The sequence below is a fragment of the Monodelphis domestica genome, chromosome 4 (genome assembly GCF_027887165.1).
Source record: "Monodelphis domestica isolate mMonDom1 chromosome 4, mMonDom1.pri, whole genome shotgun sequence".
NCBI lineage: Eukaryota > Metazoa > Chordata > Mammalia > Didelphimorphia > Didelphidae > Monodelphis > Monodelphis domestica.
The window spans coordinates 264,676,048-264,698,071 of record NC_077230.1 but is presented as its reverse complement, the minus strand read 5'-3'; the positions used below and the strand labels follow the sequence as shown (position 1 = coordinate 264,698,071).

The following is a 22,024-nucleotide window of genomic DNA, read 5'->3' as shown; positions in this document are numbered from 1 at the left end:
ATTCTAAGGCAGAAGAGCATCTACGGTAAGTTAGGAAATCAGAGCTAAGTGATTTGTGTGATAGGGTCACATAGCTAGGAAGTATCTGAGGTCAGATTTGAACTTAGGTTCTCCTGATTGCACGCCTGGAGTTTAACCCACTGTACTACCTAGCTGCCCCTCTCCACTAACTTTTTAGCTGTCATTTCTCTATGCCATGGATTCTTACCCTTTATAATGGCACGGACCTCTTTGGAGGTCTGGTGAAGCCTGCCCAGCTCATCTCAGAATTAGGTTTTTAAATGCATAAAACACAATTCATATGACTTTAGAGGAAGTCAATTTTATTGAAAAACCGGTGGCGAAATTATTATTTTTTAAAAGTTCAGAACCCCAAGGTTAAGAACCTTTGCTTTGCAGTGACATGGCTTCCTTGCTGTTTCTTATACAAGCAAGCCCTCCTAACTGAGCATTTTCACTGGCTGTCATTGAAGCCCAGAATTCTCTTCTTTCTTTTCTCCACTTCCTGAATTTTCCAATTTCCTGCAAATCTTAGCTAAACTCCTACCTTTTGCTAGAAACCTTTCCTGACCCTGCCTAATGCTAGTGCCTTCCCCCCAAGATTATCTCCCATTTCTCTCTACATATCTTATTTGTACATTTGCATATTTGGGGATATTTCCCTGCCCTTGTCCCTGTATTTGTATCCCTAGCTCTTACCAGGCTGCCTGGCATGCCATAGGTTGACTTAAATGAACTTGATTTGACAATGCTGTTACTGGACATTTTTATCCAGTTCCTCATCTGCTGTCTGCTGAAAATGGGGACAGAATTGAAGGTGGTCCACTAAAACCCAAGAATGTAGCTTACTAAATCAATAATCTTAATTTTATGTAAGTGTGAACCTGACTGGCCAACTCTGTTATGGAGGAATTCACATGAATGTGCAACAGCCTTTTTCATTACGCCAAAGTTTGCTGCTACGTTCTAGGTAATTGAAGGTTGTGGATGGTACAGCTCAAACATCACCCTCTGGGTGAAAAATACATACTAGCATCCACCCTTTTCTACAAAAGCCTGACTTTTTCCCCTTATTTGTTTTCTCCAGTTGAGGACCCTTTTTGCAACTTCTACTCCCCAACTTTCCTGAGGATCTCAGAGGTGGAAATGAGAGGTTCAGAGGATGGGGCAGCTGGCACAGTATTACAGAGGTTGATCCAGGAACAACTTAGGTATGGCACCCCGACTGAGAACATGAATCTGCTGGCCATTCAGCACCAGGCCACCGGGAGTGCGGGACCGTCCAACAGTACGACAAGCACCCTTTCTTCCACGGAAAACCTCACTCAAGAAGACCCACAAATGGTCCACCAGTCAGCACGGCAGGAACCTCAGGGGCAAGAACATCAGGTGGACAATACTGTTATGGAGAAACAGGTCCGGTCCGCTCAGCCTCAGCAGAACAATGAGGAACTGCCAACTTATGAGGAGGCGAAGGCCCAGTCCCAGTTCTTCAGGGGGCAGCAGCAGCAGCAGCAGCAAGGGGCTGTCGCTCACGGTTACTATGTGCCCAGTACCACTAGTCAGAAGTCCCGGACTGAAGGGAGGCCCACGGTGAATCGGGCCAATAGTGGCCAGGCCCATAAGGACGATGCCCTCAAGGAACTCAAGCAGGGCCATGTCCGTTCTCTCAGCGAGAGGATCATGCAGCTGTCACTGGAGAGGAACGGGGCTAAGCAGCACCTCCCGAACTCAGGGAATGGTAAAGGGTTTAAGGCTGGTGGGGGACCGCCTCCAGCCCAGCCTGCAGGCAAAGTGATGGACCCACGAGGCCCTCCACCTGAATATCCCTTCAAGGCTAAGCCAATGATGTCCCCAGTCAGCAAGACCCAGGAACATGGACTCTTTTACAATGATCAGCATCCTGGGATGATCCATGAGATGGTCAAACCTTACCCACCTCCTCAGCCAGCAAGAACAGAAGTTGCTGTCGTGAGGTATCAGCCACCCCCAGAGTATGGGGTGACAAGGTGATTATGTTACTATTGTCCGCGATTTTCAGTAAATGTTTTTAGTTTGTAGGATCTTAGAGGCAATTGAAATCAACTTGTGTATTATTTTTTTTAATAGATAAGGAGTCCAAGCCCAGGATGTAAATCTAGGTTTTCTAAACTCTAACTTCAATATGCTTTCCACTGTAGTATGCAGTGGAGAGCTATCTGACAGGATAGTGTGTGATTATACAGTGGGCATGGTAGTAGCTTCCACTTTTTACATTTTAAGTGGTCAAAAAGGGGGCAAGTAGGTGCCTTAGTGGATGGAGAGCCAGATCTAGAGACAGAAGGTCCTAGGTTCAAATCTAGCCTCAGATATTTCCTCTCTATGTGACTCTGGACAAGTCACTTGACCCCGATTGCCCAGCCCTTATCACTCTTCTGCCTTGGAATCAATACACAGTTTGATTCTAGGATGGAAGGTAAAGGTTTAAAAAAAAGAGAGAGATAAAGAGGGAGCAGTAGTAATTTTGCTACCTCTGGGAGCTCTGATTGTCTGACAAAGCAAAACTTTTTTCTCAATAGCTCAAATAGACCAAACCTGCTGGAATGGATTATTGGGGCAAGTTATGGTGTCAGGGCTCATAGGGTCATAAAAAAAGACAAGGACCATCAAGTCCAACTTCTTCATGTTACAGATGAGGAAACTGAGTACCAGAAAGTTTAAAGGACTTATTTGTATTAAGACATAGGTAGTATGTAAGCATCAAAGATAGGATTTAGACTCACATTCCCTCACTCCAAAATCAATACTTTTTCCATTGTTGTTCTTTAATTTTAAAGGAAAGGATAAAGAGAGTTCCTTGGAGGGATCACAGAATACAAGAAAATTAGTGCTAAGAAAGACCCTATACATCATTCAATTCCTTCCCTCATTTTACTGAGGTAATGGATACTCAGAGAAACTAATTGACTTCCCTAAGATTACACAGCTAAATAGTTAGGGGAAGACTTATGGCAGAGGATAGGACACATGACTTGGGTTCAGGAAGATCTGCATTCACAATCTTGCCTTAGATACTTACTAGCTGTAGGATTTTGGGCAAGCCACACAATCTCTGCCTCAGTTTCCTCATCTCAAAAACAAAAGCGTTAGATTCCATGCATCCTTCTTGCTTTTAATCTATGATCATAGGGATAGATACATTCTGTTGTTCAGAGCTCTTGACTCCCATAGTAATGCTTCTTCTATCTTGAAGCTTTAAGCTATAGCTTTCCTACCAGGTGTTAGTGCCCTTCCCACTGCCCCCATTTACTGTGAATATTTTTATACACTTATTTGTGGGCTTGTTTTCTTCTCCAATAGAATGTAAACTTCTGAAAGGCAGAGAGATCATTTCATTTTTGTCTTTGTGCCCACAGGGCTTAGCTTGGTTCCTAACATGTAGTGGGCATTTAATCAGTTTTTGTTGATTGGTTCACTACAAAAGACAATACAAATAATCTTTAACTTATCTGTCCTTTTGTAGATATAGGAAAGGCCAAGAAAGTTAGGTGATTAGTCCAAGGTCATGCAACTGATGGTAAACTTCTTGATTCCCTGTCTTGATTCATCCCATTTCCTGGCAGCCCCCTTTTAGGTCTCACAGTCTAGTCTGTAAAGGCAGAAGCCTTTGATTTCCCAAGTTTCTCAGGTGTCCCAGCCACAAAAGAAGATGCCCAGATGTTCCCTTAGGAAGCCTCCTTAGAATTAAAGAGAGTGAGATTGTACTTTTCATTACTGAAGTCTCATCTTGCTGAGATACAAGAGATATGTTCCATGAAAATAATAATCATAAACTAAATTGTCTCAGACTAACCAATAAGGTAAATGCTGCCTGACTCATACAGAAATGGACTTTTCAGAAGGTCTAAAAGATCAGTTGGAAAATTTTTTGGATTGATATATAGCTATGCCTAGTTAATAGAGTATATGGGAAGAAGAATACAGTCCTCCATATGTGTCGTGTGAGGATGAGGGGGAAATGTTGTTTTGATCTACTTTGTTAAACAATGTTGAGAAAGATCCATGTGCAAATGGAAACTTGATTTAAACCTTGATTAATTAGTTGTATTAGACTGGGAGCATCATGGTACAGTATTGGATTTGACAGCATCCTCCCGAATCTAATCTTTTCCCTCATGCTTGCTAGCCATGTTACTGTGGGTATGTCACATAACCACTCTGAGCCTCAGGATTTGGCTGTGATAATACATAAAATACTTAGATTACAGGACTGTTGTAAAGTTCTTTGTAAATGTCATCTCTTATTATTTTTGCCTCAAAATGAGTTTTCAGAGGACAAAATTGAAGCATTAAAAGAATGATTTCAGTAAAAAATAATAATAGCTAACATTTATATTGTGCTTGCCATATGTCAGGCACTATATACTAAGTACTTTATACTTATTAATCTCATTTGATCCTCATAACAATCCCCGAAGTAGGTGCTATTATTATCCTCATTTTATAGCTGAGGAAACTGAGGCAGATGGAGGTTAAGTGACTTGCCCAAGGAAAGACAGTAAGTGTCTGAGGCTAGATTTGAACTTATATTTTTCTGACTCCAGGCCCTGTGCTCCTGGGAAATGTAGTTCTTTTTCAGGATAACAGATTTTCAATTATGCATTTTAAATTACAATAATTTGAGGATAAGAGGAAAAGAGAACAAAACCAATGATCGCTAGGTACATTGACAAAAGCCAGTTAGGGGGTAGCCCCCTTCAGCATAAGAGTATACATACAAAATAAATGCATTCAACCCCATACATTTCAGATCACCACAAAGTTCACTCTGGATCTTCTGGTGCAGTGTGTGGTCTATGGAGGCATCTTCATGATGCCTTCTCCAAACAGTTCACTTTCCGGATTCAGAGAGGTAGCATGTTTCTTAACCTAAAATTACTCTCAAAAAGAATTTAAACTTTGCATTTTAGAATAATAATAAATTCCCCCCTGAAGATGTTGAAAAACACAGGGATCACTTAGGGATGCATGGCTGAGTTATGAGGTATATGAATCAATTAGCAAGAGAAATCAAAAATATAAAAAAAAATCCAAATTAAGGAGAAAAGATAACTTCTAGATGAAATATAGACTATCAAAGTCTTATGTGTAAAAATTTTAAGTAAAGAAAAAATATACCTATAACAGGCCCTTGAATCAGGGCCCAATTAAAGTGATTTCTGTCCCACAAGCCTGTAGGACAAAATGCAGTAATATTTCACTTACCCATCTACAGCCAGGACTACAGGAAGTTGCCATACTATAAGAAAGAAAAAAGGCCTAGATTTTTGTGTATAGGGAAGTGTCATTTCCTGGTCTGATTTTACCTTCACTCTCAGGGATAGGGGGAGCCAGAATGATAACCAAACTTCAGTACTTGTCTGTGAGTATTTCACAAAGAATGTGGCTATAAGGTGTCCTGTGTCTTAAAATATGTCAAGGGCTGCAACCTCGAATCTCACACTAGGTACAATTCCTTTCGTATTGGCTTAGAAGTCCTTCAATCCTACTGGATTGGTTTGGTCCCTTTTGATCTTGTGCTCGATTGGCACTATGCAAGTATCTTTGTGCTTCTTTGGCACTGTGCAATGGCTCTTTTTGTATTCTCTTCTCCTGGAATCAGACAGAATCATTAGGCAAATATTCACATACCCATATTACATATATATATATATATATATATATATATATACACATATATATGTATGTATGTGTGTGTGTATAAATAAAATTTATAAACATAAAATTTTTGCAGGCAAAATATTTATAATGTATTTATAATATAATATATGCATATGAAATTAAAATTATAATATTCATTAACCAATTTTATATTTACGACTAACATTTATATGAGGTACTTTATAAATATTATTTAATCTTCATAGCAATATTGGTAAATAAATGTTATTACCAACATTTTACAGTTGAGAAAACTGAGAGAAACAGAGATTAAGTGACTTGGTCAAGGTCACCTAATTAGTAAGTGTGTGAGGCTGGATTTGAACACAGTTTTATCCTGTCTTCAGGCCCAATGCTTTATCCATTGCAGCTATCTAGCTGACTCTAGTATTTTGTCTATCTATTTGCTTTCTGAACTAAAGAAGCTTGATTCTATCCCTTGTGGTGGTGAAATTGGGTTTACGAAACCCAAAATTCTCTCCTTTCTTCCATGGAGTCTATGTGTAATCCTGTTGCCCATACTTATCATAACCTTGTAAACTCAAGTGAACATCTCTGAAGTTATTGAGTTCTTTAAAGTGGTAATTCTTCTCTGTGGTACAGTGGAAAGAACATTGGGGAGGGCCAGAGGATCTGGGTTTGTATCCTATCTTTGCTCTTATGACTTTAGGCAAGTCACTTCACCTTGGTTTCCTCATCTGAAAAGTGAAGAGTTTGGACTAGATGATATTATCTCTACGCTACCTTCCAGTTTGAAAACTATGATCTGCTTTTAAGATAGGGGCATCAGATGCTTTTCTATGGAGTTTTATAATGTGGATGAGGAAGCAACATGGATAAACTACCTGCCACCAATAAAGGGATTAATTCTCCCTGGAAACGGGAGCAAAAAAGATCTGTTGGACAATACTAAAGGTGTCAAAAAAGTTTTTTCCTTCCCTAGTGTGACTCCTTTAAATTAAAAGGGAAGATTGAGTTCAATGGTTAACCTGTTGGATGGCATTTTCAAAAAATAAGTGAAGATCTTCCTCTCTCAAGTCCTTGGGTCTTCATTAAATTACTTAAGTTGTATTATAAGAAACCATGCAGTTCAGCTTAGCACAGTGTCATGGTTGGTCAGTGATGCTTTGCATTTTCCTTAATTATTCAATTCAATTTAGCCTTAGGTGCTTAACAGTGTGACTATGATGTGGTTGAATTAAATCTTTCTCTTTGAAGATGATTGAAAAATGCTTCCTCTAACTCAACTTTGCTATTTTGAATTCAGTAAGGGGAAAAGATGAGAAGTACCATTGTGAAGCAGGTAGAGAGCTTGCCTTGGAACAGATTACAGATGCACAGAATCAAAGAAGACTTGAGCTCAACCACCATGACACCTATCTAGCTATGTGGTTATGGGCAAGCCCTTAAACTTTTCTGCCCAAGGAAAAGTCTTAAAATTCCATTGCTGTATAGTTGCTGATTTGAACTAATAAAGTGTTTACACCCTATGAGTTTCCTGTACCATAGAAATCATAGATCTAACATCCCCTCCCCCCAAAAAGAGGGCATCAGTGTAGAGAAAATAGAAAGCTGAAAGTTTTGCTTATTATTAGATCATAGTTCATCTCTTTTTGAGTAAACTGAGGAGGAAAGAAAGGGAGTAGAAAAGGGAATATATAAAGATCTGGAAAAATAAAGAGAGGGGAGAAGCATTCCAATGCCTATCAAGTGATTTATTGGAAAGTTATTTGTGGGAAAGTTATGACTTAAAAAATTTAAATGTGTGAAGAGTTTGGATTAGTCTGTAGCTTGATTGCCAAGCTTGGCAGTTAGGTTGACAAGACAGAGCCAAACCCCTTTGATATTACAGACAGGCTATTGAGGTAAGGGGCTCCAAAGCTCAAAGACTTCTTTGTAAGGCTTCCTATGGCCAGCCAGAATGACTCCAGCCAGGCAGACCTTTGCTGACTATATAAACAAAGTCGCATCCACGTAGACCCTGTTTCAGACTCAGTTAACTTAGCAGGAATTCAAGTTGGATTGGTCCAAAACCAGCTGTGTTTGATGGACTAGGGAGCTGCCTTTGATCATAGAGTTAAGGATGTCTCCTTTGAATTCCACCAGTGTATCTTCAGGGCTTCAAGGTTTAGTTACTGAATAGTTTATCATTAATAGTAAAGGCTTAGTAACTCTCCATAGGCTGTTGAGTAAATAGATGTTAAACTCTGCTAGGCTCTATAAATGGAGACATTGGAGTGAGATCATCTAGTTCATTTCTCTGCTTCCTGCATGGATGTAGTTAATGTTTAAATAGTCTTGTCCAGTGTCATTTTAAATGAGTCAAGTAATTGAACTCTCACTGCTTCTTCCCTAGAGAGTCCTTGTAGTCTTTAATTGAATAAAAAGAGCTAATGCGTATGCATTCTGCTCCTGGCCATGGTTTATAAATCCACCTACCCACCCACTACATGTTCTACCGGAAAATGAAGATGCTGTTGTAACTCCTTGAGAGGTTTGGTTGAGGTCTTTTGAAAGAATCCTGACATATTCATTACTAGGATCTCCCTCCCCTCCTCCTTCCTTCCTTCCTTCCTTCCTTCCTTCTTTCCTTCCTTCCTTCCTTCCTTCCTTCCTTCGTTCCTTCCTTCCTTCCTTCCTTCCTTCCTTCCTTCCTTCCTTCCTTCCTTCCTTTTTTCCTTCTTTCCTTCCTTCCTTCCTTCCTTCCTTCCTTCCTTCCTTCCTTCCTTCCTTCCTTCCTTCCTTCCTTCCTTCCTTCCTTCCTTCCTTCCTTCCTTCCTTCCTTCCTTCCTTCCTTCCTTCCTTCCTTCCTTCCTTCCTTTAGCAAACATGGCCTTTGATTCTGAGAGGCCATGCTACAGTAATAGTTTTTGATGGTGTTGGAAAGATCTACCAGACATACTAAGCAAATGAAGATGGCAAGAAATTTTAGGGAAAGTTGAATCAAGTCGAAGAGCATGAGTGCCTCACTATTCTAAACATCATGGTAAATGTTGGAGAAACAAAGACAAAACAGTGCCTACTTTCAAGAAGACCAGTCTAGAAATAAAGGGGACAGTATGCAAACAAGGTTACAGTTAAAAGAGTGGTTGCCTTAAACTGTGACCACGAAAATATGGTTTCAAATAAAAAATATAGTGGTCACCATGGGAAAATTCCCAAATATTAAATATACCCAAGTCAGCTGGGTTTTATACAGATTTTAATTAATACAAATGAAGGAATTAATGAAAGGGAGAGAGAGAGAGTAAGAGGAAATCATGAGAAAAGGGCTAGGCCAGCCTAGGCTTAAGCCTTAAGAGAGAGATCAGTCAGTCTTTAATCCACTCACCACAAGATTTGTCCCAAGCAAGATTCTAGTGTTCAGAGACACCCACCAGTTCAGCTCCTCAACTCAACTAAGTTCAGCCATAGAGCCCTCCAATTCAGCTTTGGCAAGTTGAACTTCCTTCAGAGGCCTTTCTGACCTCCTTTTAAAGAGAATTTTCTCCTATGTCACCTCACATAAGTTCTCACATCTACCAATTACAGTAGATGTTTTCACAGGACTGACCATTCTTAATTCACATCTTCTTTAGTTCTCAACTTCTCTGGGTAGACTAAAACTTCTGAGTAAGTTCACACCTCTTTGCCCCTTGCAAGTTTGCAAGTTGCCTGACCTTTTAGTGATTAATTTGACCTTCATAGGTACTTAGCACCCTTTTGTATTAGATCTAAAAATAGACCTAGCTTAAGGGCTTTTGCCTCACTATAAGTATGAGTTAAGTACTTTTCATTGTTCAGTAAGGAGTTTACAACTTTATCTTCCCCTAAAGTATGCTTAAGTATGGGTGGAGTAAGGTTAGAGTTCTCACATTCCTGATCAAGTACCTTCATTGTTTAACACGGGTAATGGTCCTAATCAATGTTCTAAGGTAGAGTCTGAGAATCTTTAACATTCACAAGTCTGAGAAATTTTAAGATTCACAACAACTATTTATAAACAAAATAGATTCAGGATAATTGGTGCTAATTGGTGGAGGGAAGGCACTAGAAATTAAGAGGATAAGGAAAGATTTCTGGTAGATCATGGAGAAAGTCTTAGGATATTCCATTTATCAGTCCCTCACTCTCCCTTATATCTCTTTCAGCCTGAATTATGGAACAAAAACATATTAATTAGAAGGGTTCTGTGAGATCATTTCATAGGATAATAGCTCTGTATCTGGAAGGGATCTGAGAACCAATCTGGATCACACCCCTTATTTCCCACATGAAGAAACTGAGGCCCAGAGAATTTAAGTGACTTTCCCAAGATCACAAAGCCAGAAAATGGTGAAGTTAAGACAGCCAGTCAGGTGCTCTTTCTACTCCTCCTTAGTGAGAAAGTGGACATGGATGATGAATTAAGGGAGGGCTAGATAACTTTTAGATGGAATGATGCTATGGATCATTGAAAAGTATCCTAAATGAAGCATTCTTTGACATATGAGTTATCTGTGCTCTAGCAGGAGTGTTTCTATTTTATTTACTTGCTGTCTATACTGATTTGTAGACAGGTGGCTCCAATATGTTTCTATTAGTCTGCTGACTTGTTACCGATTGTTTCAATGGGAATAGTTTGGAAGTTGCCATCTAGTCTAAATATGAATTTTTTTAATAGTCCCAAATCAATCAAATTCTGATTGGATCATCTAGGTGATGCAGTGGAATAGAGTGCCAGGAAGACCTGAATTCAAATTCAGTTTTAGGTACTAGCTGTGTGACCCTGGGTGGAGTCAATTAACCCATGTTTGCTTCAGTTTCTTCACCTGTAAAATGGGATTTTTGTCAATCATATTAATTATAAAACATTTAACACAGTGCCTGGCACATAGTAAGCATTATATGTTAGCTATTATTATTTAACATACTTAGCACAAGGCCTGGCACATAGTAAATACTATATACATTTCATCTATTATTATTATTATAATTGTTAATTATTATTGTTATTACATCCCCAGATCCTTGGATTGTTTTCCCTGCTACTTGGGCATTTATTGTATAGTGAGAAACATGCTGGATTTAGTCATAACTCCTGGGTTTGAGGCTCAGCTTACACTTTTACCTATGTACGACTATGGACAAGTCATCTTTACCTCTTTGAGACTCAGTTTCCTTATCTGTCAAATGGGAATAATAGTACTTGCCTTCCTAAAGGACTTGAGAGAATGAAATGAGATAATTTCTCATTTCCCTTTGTAAGCCCTTTGTAAGCCCTAAAATGCTACAATTGATACATGTCAGTTATTATTATGACTCAGCCAGTAGTACCATTTACACTTCATCGCCTCATTTTAGCTTGGAGATGACCCAAGGCCACTCATTCCATTGCAGTACAAGTTCTGACAGGTCCTATGAAGCTATATGGCCAATGAACTGCATGTCTATTTCCTGAGGACCGGCACAGTCAAGTTCAGAGGTGCTCATTATTAGATGGGTGATGGGGTGATCAGTCTTTTGGTTTCTGATATTTTGTTTTTGTTTTACCACAATAACTCTGTGCTGCAAGAATGCCTGTTTTCATGGTCGTGAAGAGGTGTGAGCTGCACGCTCACAATGTCAGGATCACAGATCCTTCAGTATAGATGAGGTCAATAATGATGCAGAAGCTTTCTTTTTTTAAGATAGTAAGCATTTACAAAGCAAGGACTGTGGCTTCTTTATCTTTATGTGACCCTCCCCCATCCTTCACTCATTGCATTGCATATAGTTGGTATTTAATACTTCTTATTGCATAAGTGAATGGCATTATTAAGAATTAGTCACTTATTTTGCAGGAAAAACACTCAGTTTTTTGCCCAGAGTAGTTGTGGTGGTGGTGGGTGGTTGCAGTAAAAGAAAAAAAAAATTACAAGAAAATTATGGCCAAAGAAAATCCCCTCTAGTCAAGAAGACCTCATGAATAGAGGCTTCATATGTCTACAAATATCATTTGCATGAAACAGCTTTCCCCTACCTTCCTTCTGAGCCTCCATGTCTTCTTCAATCCTTTTATCAAGTGGATGCTCAGCCAGCCAAAGGGGATTTTGCTGGGCTCCTTGCTCCTAAATGGGGAAGATGATTTTGGCTTTTATTTTAGTTCTTTTTCATAAAGGCAGGAGGTTGGTTTGGATTTTGGATACATACACCATGAAGAACACAAAATAAAAATGTTCAGCTTATTCACTACTGAGCTAGCCTTGGTAGCAAAGTGTCTTGAGCTTTCTTTTTTGGAGTGGGTGCCTCTTCAACTTTCTTATCACAGGAAAGGTTCTTCTCTAGCTCAAGCTGTCCCAACATCCATTTCTTTTTTTTTTTTTTTACCCAAGGACAGACCTTTACCTGCCTCTCACAGCCACCACCGGGGGATTGGGGACTCTGGGGCACAGATGGCACTGCTCTTGGCTGTGTACATAGGGTGCTTTAGCCTCTGCAAAGTGTTATATGCTAAGGTGGGCTGGGTTTGGGCAGATGTCGCCATATGTATAGAATTGAATAAAGTTGATTAAGTTAATAATTATTGCTAATAAGTATGGTCAGCTTTCAGCTGGATTTTACAGAAGTGTATGCAGGGCTAATTTAAAAAAAATAATTTTATTTTGACTTTAGAAAGCACTCAAAGGAGCAGCTAGGTGGTGCAGCAGATAGAACGCTGGAGTTGGGAAGACCTGGGTTCAAATCTATCTTTGGACTTTTCCTAGCTGAATGACCCTAGACAAATAAAAGCACTCTTTTTTTTTTTTCTCTCCAGAAACTTTACCTTTCTGTTTTGTATAGACTAGTGGTAAAATTAGTTGAAATTCACTGAAAACTTTTCAACTGGCAGGTATGGGGATATGGAGATGTGAATGTATGTGTGTGTGAGAGAGAGAGAGAGAGAGAGAGAGAGAGAGAGAGAGAGAGAGAGAGAGAGAAACAGTCCAGTAATATATGATATCAAGGGAGGTTCATTAATTAAATAGTCATGACTCCTGACTGCCAACAGTCCATGTAGTGAAAGAAATATTGTATATTTGCCAAAAGATTCTGAGTGGGCTCACATCTGTCCATATGGTGTGTAGAAACCTGACAACTTCCATAAAGGTATAATTTTAAAAATACTTAAAACTGCAATGAATCTGTGAGCTCATCAATGTGGTACGAATAGCAACCCACTCATGCCTCCTCAATTGGTGCAATTATTGTCCATGCATTAATAAACACCATGCACACATTCTTGGATACATGCCTCTAGAGGATAGAGTATAAAAATAAAATTAATCTCAAATAATAACAATATTATATTTAGGAGATTTATTAATGATCATTAGAAGTAAAGGAATAAAAAGGTAACAACAACAACAACAAAAATGTGGCCATGGCTAATCAGCCTATTCAAAATCCCCTCTTAGCACCATAGTCACTGACAGGAAGTAAAGAGGCCCAGAACCAGCAGTCCCATTGCCTAATATCCCCTGTCTACAGGAAGTATGTAATGACATGAAGTCAGTGGGCTTCTGGGAAATGTAGTTTTTAGGGTAACATTTCCAATTTCACAAGAGGGATAGTGAATTGAGAGTTGATCTCTGACAAAAACTATCCAAGAATTCACTGATAAATTCTGCTGCCAATTATATCTGTTGACTAGAGATATTAGTCTTCCCTGAATTAAAAAAAAATTTTTTTGTCATGTAAAACACACTTCCATATTGGTCATTGTTGTAAGAGCACATTCATAAATAACCAAAAACACCCAAATAAAACCATAAATACATTGATATGAAAGAAGACTACAGTAGTTCTTTCTCTGGAGGTGGGTAGCATTACCTTTTCCCTGACTTTTTTGCTGACTTTTAGGGATGTTTTCTTCCTTTGGTATCCACCTGTCATTCAGCTCTCACCTGTGGCTTCAAGAAGTTGTAGCATGCCCAGTAGCCACACTCTGCTAATGGGCAGATGAGCTAAACCAGGTCAAGGGTAAGTAACTGAGAGGCCTCAAACCCATTGGTGAGTTGAGGGATGTCCACTCCATCCATGTGAAGACTCCCCCCAGAGGATGTGATTAATTTTTTTCCAATGGCCATGAAGGCGGTGGAAATGAGTGCAGTGGAGGGTTTAGAACTTGGTTAGACTTTAAAGAAGCCAAGGTTGTTCCTTGCAAACTGAGACTTTACCAAATGCTTTTATTTTTGTTTGGGCACTGAATTGCAATGACTCAGGAAGAGAGAGTGGGGCTGATGACTTTGTGCAATTCTGCCTCACTTAAATCAAAAGACATCAATGATGTCATTTTGGTCCTCTTCCAGTATGAAGGACACCAGCCAAGCAATTTATTAATATGCAGAGACATTTTAATAACTCTCTTTTCATATGCTCAGCATAGACCCATGATATACAAAAACCAGTGGGACTTGAGCAGCCATCTCAGCAACCTTATATAGGTTTTAGTTACATAGGTGAGACCTATTTGACAAAATTTTGCAGAGGGCAGATGAGGAATAGAATGATTTATACACCAAAGAATAGATAGCAGAAGGGGAAGTTCTATAACAGATAAAATAATAAATTAGACAGTTAACTCTAGTGATATAGCTAGAATTTGCAAACTAACTTTTAGTACCAAAACTCCATTTAATTAATGAAAGTTATTCATCTTAAGGAAATAGAGGTAACCCATTAATACCTTAAGCTAAACTTTGATGTTAGCTAACTTCTATGGTGAAGTGGATAGAGTGCTGAATCTGGAGTCAGGAAGATGAGTCTTCCTGAGTTCAAATCTGGCCTCAGATACTAGTTCTATGACCCTGGCCAAGACACTTAACCTTGTTTGCCTCAGGTTCCTTATCTGGAGCTGGACCTGGAGAAGGAAATGGCAAACCACTTCAGCATTTTTGATAGGAAAACCTCAAATAGGATAACAAAGAGTCAGATACAAATGAAACAACTGAACAACAAAAGTTCTAGCTAGATATGACACTTGCTGTCTTAAAGGAAATGGTAGCAACAGAGTCAAACCAGGAAAATTATCCTGTGACATCTTGGAGTCAGAAATATATGGACCCACATCCCACCTCTGGCATACACTGGATCCTTTTAACTTTCTTTTTTAAAATTTATTATAATTAGGCTTAATTAATTAATTTATAATATTTTTCCCATGATTACATGATTCATGCTCTTTCCCTCCCCTCCTCCCACCCCCCTCCCATAGCCAATGAGCAATGCCACTGGGTTTTACATGTATCATTGATCAAGATCTATTTCCATATTATTAATATTTGCAATAGAGTGATTGTTTAGAGTCTACATCCTCAATTGTATCCCCATCAAACCATGTGATCAATCAATTGTTTTTCTTCTGTGTTTCTACTCCCATAGTTCTTTCTCTGGATGTGGATAGCATTCTTTTTCATAAGTCTCTCAGAATTGTCCTGGATCATTGCATTGCTGCTAGTAGAGAAGTCCATTACATTCGATTGTGCCACAGTGTATCAGTCTCTGTGTACAATGTTCTCCTGGTTCTGCTCCTTTCACTCTGCATCAATTCCTGGAGGTTGTTCCAGTTCAAATGGAATTCCTCCTTTTTATTATTCCTTTGAGCACAATAGTATTTCATCACCAACAGGTGCCACAATTTGTTTGGTCATTCCCTAATCGAAGAGCATCCCCTCATTTTCCAATTTTTGGCCACCACAAAGAGCACGGCTATAAATACTTTTGTACACATATTTTCCCCTATTATTTCTTTGGGGCACAAACACAGCAGTGGTATGACTGGATCAAAGGGCAGGCAATCTTTTAAAAGTCCTTTGGGCATAGTTCCAAATTGTCTTCCAGAATGGTTGGATCAATTCACAAGTCCACTAGAAATGTATTAATATACCAATTTTGCCACATCCCTTCCATCATTCTTTACTTTCCTTTGCTGTTGTATCAGCAAATCTGCTAGGTGGGAGGTGGTACCTCAGAGTTGTTCTGATTTGCATTTCTCTAATTATGAGAGTTTTAGAACACTTTTTCATGTGCTTACTGAAAGTTTTGATTTCTTTAACTGAAAAATACCTATTCATGTTCCTTGTTCATTTATAAATTGGGAAAATGTCTTGATTTTTTTTTGTACAATTGATTTAGTTCCTTATAAATTTGAGAAATTAGACCTTTGCCAGAGATTTTTCTTATAAAGATTCCCCCCCCCCCCAATTTGTTGCTTCCCTTCTAATTTTGGTTGCATTGGTTTTGTTTGTACAAACCCTTTTTAATTTAATGTGATCAAAATTATTCATTTTATATCTTGTAATATTCTCCATCTCTTGCTTGGTCTTAAAATCTTTCCTTTCCAATAGATCTGTCAGGTATATTATTCTATGTTCACCTAATTTGCTTATAGTTTCCGTCTTTATATTCAAGTCATTCACCCATTCTGAATTTATCTTGGTGTAGGGTGTGAGATCTAAACCTAATCTCTCCCATACTGTTTTCCAATTTTCCCAGCAGTTTTTGACAAATAGTGGGATCTTTGGGTTTATTGTACACTATCTTGCTGAGGCAATTTACCCCTAGTCTATTCCACTGATCTTCACTTCTGTCTCTTAGTCAGCACCATATTGTTTTGATGACCACTGCTTTATAGTACAGTTTAAGATCTGGTACTGCTAGGCCCCCATTCTTCACATTTTTTTTCATTAGTTCCCTTGATGCTTTTGATATTTTGTTCCTCAAGATGAACTTTGTTATAATTTTTTCTAATTCAATAAAAAAGTTTTTTGATAGTTTGATAGGTATGGCATGAAATAAGTAAATTAATTTGGGTAGGATTGCCATTTTTACTATATTAGCTTATTCTACCTATAAGCAATTAACATTTTTCCAATTATTTAGATCATTTTAATTGTGTGGAAAGTGTTTTGTAGTCTGTTCATATAACTCTTTGTCTTGGTTAATAGATTCCTAAATATTTTATAATGTCTAGGGTGATTTTAAATGGAATTTCTCTTTCTAACTCTTGTTGCTGAGTTGGGTTGGAAATATATAGAAATACTGATGATTTATGTGGGTTTATTTTTTATCCTACAACTTTGCTAAAGTTGTTAATTATTTCCACTAGCTTTTTAGTTGATTCTCTAGGATTCTTTAAGTAGACCATCATATCATCTACAAAAAGTGATAGCTTGGTCTCCTCATTGCCTATTTTAATACCTTCAATTTCTTTTTCTTCTCTAATTGCTACTGCTAGTGTTTCTAGTACAATGTTAAATAATAAAGGTGATAACGGGCATCTTTGTTTCACTCCTGATCTTATTGGGAATGCATCTAGTTTATTCCCATTGCAGATGATGTTGGCTGATGCTTTTAGATAAATACTGTTTATTGTTTTTAGGAAGGACTCTTCTATTCCTATGCTTTTTAGTGTTTTTAATGGGAATGGGTGTTGCATTTTGTCAAAGGCTTTTTCTGCATCTATTGAGATAATCATGTGATTTTTGTCTGTTTGTTTGTTGATATGATCAATTATGTGGATAGTTTTCCTAATATTAAACCATCCTTGCTTATAAATCCCACCTGATCATAGTGAATAATCCTTGTGATAGCTTGCTGGAGTCTTTTTGTTAGCATTCTATTTAAGATGTTTGCATCTATGTTCATTAAGGAGATTGGTCTGTAGTTTTCTTTCTCTGTTTTTAGCTTGCCTGGCTTTGGAATCAGCGCCATATTTGTGTCATAAAAGGAATATGGGCATTGTCAATTGGAAATTAAATGCAGGAGGTGATCTGTGGATTGTTTCAATCTTCACTTTTCCCTCTTTCGAGAATATCAGGGTAGTTTTCTTGGATAATTTCCTGTAGCATGATGTCCAGGATTTTCCTTTTGTCATGATCTTCGGTAGTGTCTCTCCTGGATCTATTTTCCAGATCTGTCATTTTATCAATGAGATGTTTCATATTTTCCCCAATTTTTTCATTGTTTTGATTTTGTTTTATAGATTCTTGATGCCTTTTGAAGTCATTTGCTTCTAGTTGTTGGATTCTAATTTTTAAAGACTGAAATTTGTTCCTGACTTTTTGGTTGTCCTCCTTCTGGTCTGATTTCTTTCTGGTAATCTTTTACCTTCTTTGCCTTGTTTTCAAGCTGGTCAATTCTGGCTTTCAAGACACTATTTCCTGGTGTTAGTTCATGTGCCTCCATTTCCAGAGGACTTCTTTTGCTTTTTATAAGTTCTTTTCCCAAATGTCTTCAGCCTCTCTTAATTGTTTTTTTTTTAAACATTATTTTATTTGGTAATTTCCAAACATTATTCATTGGAAACAAAGATCATTTTCTTTTCTTCCCTCCCTCCTCCCACCACCTCTCCCATAGCCGACACATGATTCCACTGGGTATCACATGTATTCTTGATTCGAACCCATTTCCTTGTTGTTGGTATTTGCATTAGAGTGTTCATTTAGAGTCTCTCCGCAGTCATATCCCCTCCACTCCTGTAGTCAAGGAGTTGCTTTTCCTCAGTGTTTTTACTCCCACAGGATAAACTCTGCTTGTGGAGAGTGTTTTTTAGATGCCTGCAGATTGTTCAGGGACATTGCATTCACCCTAATGGAGAAGTCCATTACCTTCGATTGTACCACAGTGTATCAGTCTCTGTGTATAATGATTTCCTGGTTCTGCTCCTTTCGCTCTGCATCACTTCCTGGAGGTTGTTCCAGACTCCATGGAATTCCTCCACTTTATTATTCCTTTTAGCACAATAGTATTCCATCACCAACGTATACCACAATTTGTTCAACCATTCCCCAATTGAAGGGCATCCCCTCATTTTCCAATTTTTGGCCACCACAAAGAGTGCAGCTTTGACTATTCTTGTACAAGTCTTTTTCCTTATTATCTCTTTGGGGTACAAACCCAGCAGTGCTATGGCTGGATCAAAGGGCAGACAGTCTTTTATCGCCCTTTGGGCATAGTTCCAAATTGCCCTCCAGAATGGTTGGATCATCTTAATTGTTTTTTTTTTTTAATTTTGTTTTGAGTTCTTCCAAAGCCTGTGTCCAATTTGTTGGAATTTCTGCATATTTGCTTGATGTTCCTTGATCCTGCTCTGTTCCATTTACTCTTTGTTCATTACCTGGATAGAAGCTGTTGAATGTAATTTTTTTACTCATATTTTTTCCTTCTTCCACCCCCCCATCCCCCAATTGGCTGTAATCTTGCTCCTCTGATTATTTGCTGGATCTGTGGGTTTGGGCCATTCTGTCCTGAAGAGGTTTCTTCTCTGCTCTGCTGATTGACTAGATTAGGCTGATGGAGTATTAATGAGCCCTGAGGTCAGATCTTCCCCAGCTGGCAGCATAAACTGAAGGTGTTGGTGAAGGTGTGGATGCTGAAGGGAACTGTTCTTCCAGCCTTGTTATCTGTAGTGGTTTTAGCCTTCTCCCTTGGAACTTAATCAGCAAGGCTCTCAGGGCAGTCAGTGGGGAGGGGTGTTGGAGATTGAGCTTCCCTGCCCTCTGAAGGCTTCTTATCTGTCCTATTGATAAAATTAAGCTAGGGCAGAGCTTATCTGCAAAGGGGGTGGAGCAAGATGGAGAGTTTTGACTTCAGCTAGTCTGCCCTCTCCAGACTTCTCCTCTAACTGGCTCTCTGCTGACTGTGGTCAGAGCCCTGAGCCTGGCACAGCTGTGCCAGCAAGACACTCCCTCTGGCCCTTGCCCCAAGATTTCAGCAAACACTGAAGATTCAGCACAGTAGGTGGGGGAGGGATCCTGGGACCTTTCTTCTTTTTCCTTAAACAGGAGAATTAAGGCTAAGGCTTTTTTTTTTTTTGCAATACCTTTTAAGTTGAATGGAGCAGGAGGGGCCCCCAGCTCTGTCTTGTACTTAGATTTGGTTTTCTGTCCCCTCAAAGCACTTTGTTTTTGATTGGTGTGGAAAGGTTTTCAAAGAGGTCTGGACTTTTGTTGTGTCTAAGTGGCCATCTTTACTCTGCCTCTTTTTTTTCACTTTCTAAATCCCTGAGTTGTAGAGATGGCACTGATCTTGTTAGAAAGAGGAATTCCCTTGCCAGGAGCTTCCTACACTGATGAATTCACACTTCCAGTCCAAAAAAATCACTAGATTTAACATATGTGTTCTGTTTACAAAGTTAGTAGGTGAGCTGAGAATGATTTAATTAATGCTGGGGAAAATGGTTTAATTTGATGCTAACATTTTACTGTGTCTGCTCCTTAAAGTGTTACTTTGTTAGACTGGGGAAGATACAAAGATAAGTAAAACACCATTCTTGCCCACAATAGTGTTTATAATCTTTTAAGCTAGATAATGGGGTTCAGTAGATGGAGTTCCATGTCTGGAGTCAGGAAGACTCTTCTTTGTAAGTTCAAATCCAGCCTTTGACACTTATTAACTGTGTGATCCTGGGGGAATCACTTAACCCTATTTGCCTCACTCAGTTTCCTCACTTGTAAAATAAGCTATCGAAGGATGGGAAGCCACTTCAACATTTTTGCCAAGAAAATGAGGTCACAGAATCGGACACTACTGAACAACAACAAAATATCAGCATACACACATCTGTATGTATATATGTATTCATGTATACATATATACAGAATACCTGCATACATGCATCTGCATTCAGTTACTCTGAGCATGGACTGGGTTTTTTGTTGTTAGTTTGCTTTCTTTGTATCCCAAGAGTTGTCTAGTTGTCCAGTAGCTGACACCTAGTAGGTATTTAAGAAATGCTAATTGATTGACTGAACACTTACTTTGAATACTAGCATTAGCCTTGAGGAGTCAGTGTAAGTTTCAGCTAAAAATTGTCTCCTGCGCCAGGAGAAACTCTCTGTTTCTGCTAAAAAACAACCTTGCAGAAAAAGTTCAGGAGGCCAGGGTCAGGGTCAGGTTACTTTCTCAGGGAACCTAGCACAATTCCAGCTCTAAAGATTTAAATGAACAACAGCTCCAAACAGGAAGATTATCCTCCCCTACACAGGAGGACAATGATTTGATCTTAATTCACCCAAGTGCTGAGTCCATAAACGTGAAAATATTCAGGGCCAGTGGTATACTGATATTGGCTCTGTTACATGGGAAAAGCAGAGCAAGTTTCAGGTATCGAAATTTAACAGTTAACAGCAGGATGTCTTGTCTTGTGGGCAATCATTCTGGGTTGCAGAATTCTGAAGGGCTGGCTTTCTGAAAGTAGGACCCATTCTAATGCGTGTATGGCTCCACAAACATCATCAAGCACTTGCTCTTGTCTGGACCCTATCCTAGATGCTGGAGATGCAAAGAAAGACTGAAAATAGTCCCTGTCCTCAAGAAGCTTACGGTCTTATGGTAAGAGGGAGCAGTTAGGTGATTCAATGGATAGAGAGTCAGACCCAGAGATGGGGGATCCTGCTTTCAAATCTGACCTCAGATACTTCCTAGCTGTATGTCCCTGGGTAAGTAACTTAACCTCCATTGCTTAGCCCTTACCACTTCTCTGCCTTGGAATTGATACTCAACTTTGATTCTAAGAGAGAAGGTAAAGGTTTATTTAAAAAAATTTTTTTTTAATTTAATAAAATTCTATTAAATTTTTTTAAAAGGCTTATTTTTTTAAAAAAAAGTAAAAGGGGGCTAAAAATGTATTATTCAGGAACTGCAGTTATAGTTTTACTTTGAGGAGGCAGCAGGGTATGGATAAAACCTAGTGGTCTAGATTTGGAAGAAACTGTAGAAACCACATTATTCAAGAACTTTATTTTATAGATGAAAAAACTGAGACACAAGGAGGATGAGGGTTTTAATCAAGGTTATCCAGTAGGTATAAGAGCCATTTTTCAAATTTACATCTTCTAATTTCTTTCCACTTGTGAGGTGTTCTGAATTTCCATCCTGTTGGCCTCTCTACCCACAGGGCTATAGTCCCTCTTCATTATGTTGTTGTTAGGTCCTAAACCAGCAGATAGCTTACTTTTTGATCATAGAACCCCTTTTACTCTTAAAAATGATTGAGAACACCCACCCCAACAATCTAAGGTTTTAGTGGTCTGTAAGATTTCCTGGATGCAAGGGCCAGTGAAAACCAATTTTGATTAAAACAGCAGTAACATAATTCTCTTTTCAAGATTTTTTACTTTGGGCTGTCCTTGGGCACATGCTATGTGGCCAAATGTATCTTTGTAGCTATATGCTTAGAGAAGATGAAGAGGAGACTTTCTGACTCCTTCCTTGTATAATTATAGGAGTTCCATGAGCTGAGAGATTGTTTTAGGAATGCTCAGTGTGCCCTAGGGCCAGGGCGTAGGCAGGATTGTCAGAGTTGGACTCTTGTTTTGGGGGTGAGCTTTTAAGCATTTCTCTG

The 22,024-nt window shown here is 38.8% G+C and overlaps 1 protein-coding gene across 11 annotated transcripts in view; it reads left to right on the top strand.

The window, feature by feature from the left end:
* Positions 1 to 22,024, top strand: part of AMOTL1 (angiomotin like 1) — a 275,805-nt gene that overhangs the window by 156,543 nt on the left and 97,238 nt on the right. For all 11 annotated transcript variants that reach the window (XM_056794476.1, XM_016433903.2, XM_056794483.1 and 8 more), the window contains one exon: positions 1,088 to 2,009. In XM_056794476.1, coding sequence (XP_056650454.1) covers positions 1,088 to 2,009 — 922 coding nt within the window. The remainder of the gene's footprint in view (positions 1 to 1,087; positions 2,010 to 22,024) is intronic.